At 37.5% G+C, this 3,082-nt stretch overlaps 1 protein-coding gene across 1 annotated transcript; it reads left to right on the top strand.

Annotated features, from left to right (window-relative positions):
• The first annotated feature begins 1,004 nt into the window (after positions 1-1,004).
• Positions 1,005-1,637, top strand: LOC145820153 (uncharacterized). The gene has a single exon (XM_082914950.1). It carries the CDS (start codon positions 1,005-1,007, stop codon positions 1,635-1,637), a length of 633 nt encoding a protein of 210 aa, XP_082771076.1.
• Positions 1,638-3,082: the final 1,445 nt, after the last annotated feature.

Genomic DNA, 3,082 nt, shown 5'->3' with positions numbered 1-3,082 from the left:
ATTTGTATGTGACATGGATTTGTTAATGAAATTTGTTTATGTTTGTTTCGGTTTGAACAGTTTTACTTTAAGAAAATCTTTGTTTATGTTTGTTTGAAATTGATGAACACATATGAAATCTTTGTTTTTTTAGTTGTTTGTATTTCACATGGATGACTACTTGTTTATTATTTATCTATCTCTAGTGTAATGTAATAGGATTTTATCATTGTGAGTTCCATTGAATAGTAGTGTTAAAGACACATTTCCAATACAAAATGCAGAAGATGGATCTGGGTATTTTACAATCAAAATGCATCATGGAGGTGTGGTGAGGCATACTCTACAGAGGGTTTACAGTGGTTGTATGGTAAGTCATTTTGACTTTTTTTCATTCAGATCAAATTTCCATTACAGAGTTGTGTTGCATGGCTAAGGAATTAGGACATAGGCCAAGTAATAACTATTACAGTAAGGTTAGTGGTTATGGTGAGATGGAGTTACTAAAATCTGATGCTGATGTATTGATGTTGGACACATATGTGGATAAAAACAAAGTAATAATTTGAATGATTATGTAAGTACACAAAGTAGTCAAGTAGGCTCAAGTGTTGAAACAAGTAAGGGTAAGGGGGTAATGGTTGATGTTGAATTGAAGGAAGATGAAGATAGTGATGCCTATGATCCTGACCAATCAGACTTATCCTCTAATAAGTCTGAAAAATATAAAGATAGTGACTATGAGCAAGGTGATGATGATGCTTTATATGATAAACATGCTGACAAAAATGTGGAATTTGGTAGTTTAGGAAGTATTAAGGATGCTATGGGTGATGTGGCTAACAATGATGACCTACAAAGCATGGACAACTCATCTGATGAGCTAAGAAGCCTTCATTGCTCTTCTGATAAAGATAGTCATTGCACTAAGATTAAGTACCCTATTTTCAGTGAGAGTGACGTGCATAATCCTACATTCCAACTTGGCATGGAGTTCAAAACAAAATGTGTTGTTTAGAGATGCTATGAAGGAGTATGCTATTAAGTGGGGCAAACAAATCACATTTACTAAGAGTAACAAACAGAGGGTTAGGGCAGAGTGCGAACCTGGTTGTCCTTGGGTTTGCTATGCTTCTTTTGTGAAGGGTAAAGGTGTCTTTAGGATCAAAACTTTTGTAGATGAACACACATGTAACAAAACATTTGATGTGTTACATGTGAGTAGTAGATGGATTGACAATAGGTATTGGGAAAGGATTAGGTTAAATCCTAGCTGGCCAATTACGTCATTGGTAGACACCATTACAACAAAGCACAATGTCAAAGTTGACCTGCAAAAAGTGAGAAGGGCAAAAACTAAGGCTCTCACAATGATTGAGAGTACTGCATTTGAACAATTTGCAATGCTTTGGGGTTATGTAGAAAAGATTAGAAGTAGTAATCCAGGAACAACAATTTCCATGAAGGTGAAGGAAGTTCCAAAAGTTCATGAAGAGGATGAGGAAATGTCCAAGTTTAAGAGATTGAATTTGTGTTGGGGTCCATTGAAGAAGAGTTTCCAAAATGCTTGTAGGCCAGTCATTGGAGTGGATGGTTGTCATTTGAAGGGGCCATATGGTGGAGTGTTGTTGACTGCAGTGGGGATAAATGCAAAATAATTGTATATTCCCATTTGCCTATGCCATTGTTGAGAAGGAAAAGAAGAAAACATGGTTGTGGTTTCTGAATTTGTTAGGGCAAGACTTGAATATTGTGAATTCTCATTGTTACACTTTCATGAGTGACAAACAGAATAGCCTAATTGATGCAGTGGCTGAGCTCTTTCCAAATGCCTCACACAGGTTCTGTGTAAGGAATTTATATAACAATTTCAAGGGTCAATTTAAGGGTAGGGTATTGAAGGATTTGTTATGGAAGGCAGCCAGGGCAAGCATTGTTGGTGTATTCACTAAAGTTATGGAAGAAATGAAAGGAGTTGATGAAAAAGCATACAATTGGTTGACTGGAAGAGCACTAATCCATTGGAGTAGGAGTCACTTCCACAGTTTCCCCAAGTGTGACATTTTTTTGAATAATCTTTGTGAGTGTTTCAATGCAAGCATATTGCAGGCTAGGGGATCAACCTGTGCTGTCCATCTTAGAGAAGATAAGAGTTTTGTTGATGGAAACAGTTCAAAAAAGAAATGAAGCAATGAAAAGGTACAACATAAGTGATATATGTCCTAAGATTCAGAAGATTTTGGAAAAGGTCAAGGTGAGTGCAGCTGGATGGATTCCTAGATGGAATGGAGGTTTCCAATATGAAGTTGTTGGCCCATATGGTGAGCAATAAAAGGTGGACTTGAAAGAATGGACTTGTGGATATAGGAAATGGGATCTGTCAGGCCTTTCTTGTGTCCATGTTGTGGCTGTTGCAAACTATATGGGTGAAGAACCAGAAAAGTATGTGCATTATTACTATAAAGTTGAAACCTACCTAAGGATTTATGAGAACATATTGACTCCAATCAATGGTAGACAAATGTGGCCAACAAGTCGATATGGTAAAGTGCTACCACCTGATGTGAAGAAGAGAGCTGGGAGGCCAAGACTGAATAAGAGAAAGGATGTAAATGTCCCAATTGATGCAACTGATTCAAGTAAGCTAGGAAGGAGGGGAACTCAGATGACATGCAAAAATTGTGGCAAATTAGGACACAACAAAAGGACATGCAAAGTCAAAGGCCAATTCACCTACTTGAAAGATCTTGTGAGTTCCAGTCAAGTAATTCATATTTTTTTTTACACATTGCTAACTTTGGTTTTTTAGTTTTTGCAGTGCCAGCATGAAGGAAGCCAATGTCAGGCCCAGACTGAAGGGAGCCAAACTCAAAGTCAGGTAAAAGGAAGCCTGGTTGGGAGTCAAGTTATAGAAGCAACTCAAGTTAGGAAGAAGAAGCTGGCTGTAAGTTTTGCAAAGGCCATATTTGTTAATTTACAGATGTCTTCCTTGCATATGTCCTAACAATGATGATGGCTATTGCAGGTAACAAGGAGAAAGGTTATGAGAACAAGTGCCTCAACTCCATTGCATGCAAGTCAAGATGTGCAGAGGTCTGTAGTA

This window comes from Camellia sinensis, chromosome 1, assembly GCF_055761805.1.
Source record: "Camellia sinensis isolate YWXY chromosome 1, ASM5576180v1, whole genome shotgun sequence".
Classification (NCBI taxonomy): domain Eukaryota; kingdom Viridiplantae; phylum Streptophyta; class Magnoliopsida; order Ericales; family Theaceae; genus Camellia; species Camellia sinensis.
Note: the sequence above shows the minus strand (reverse complement) of the source record. Positions and strands in the feature narration are given on the sequence as shown.

Excerpts from the sequence above, each read along its gene's own strand:
- LOC145820153 (XM_082914950.1), top strand. The coding sequence starts at position 1,005 with ATGAAGGAGTATGCTATTAAGTGGGGCAAACAAATCACATTTACTAAG.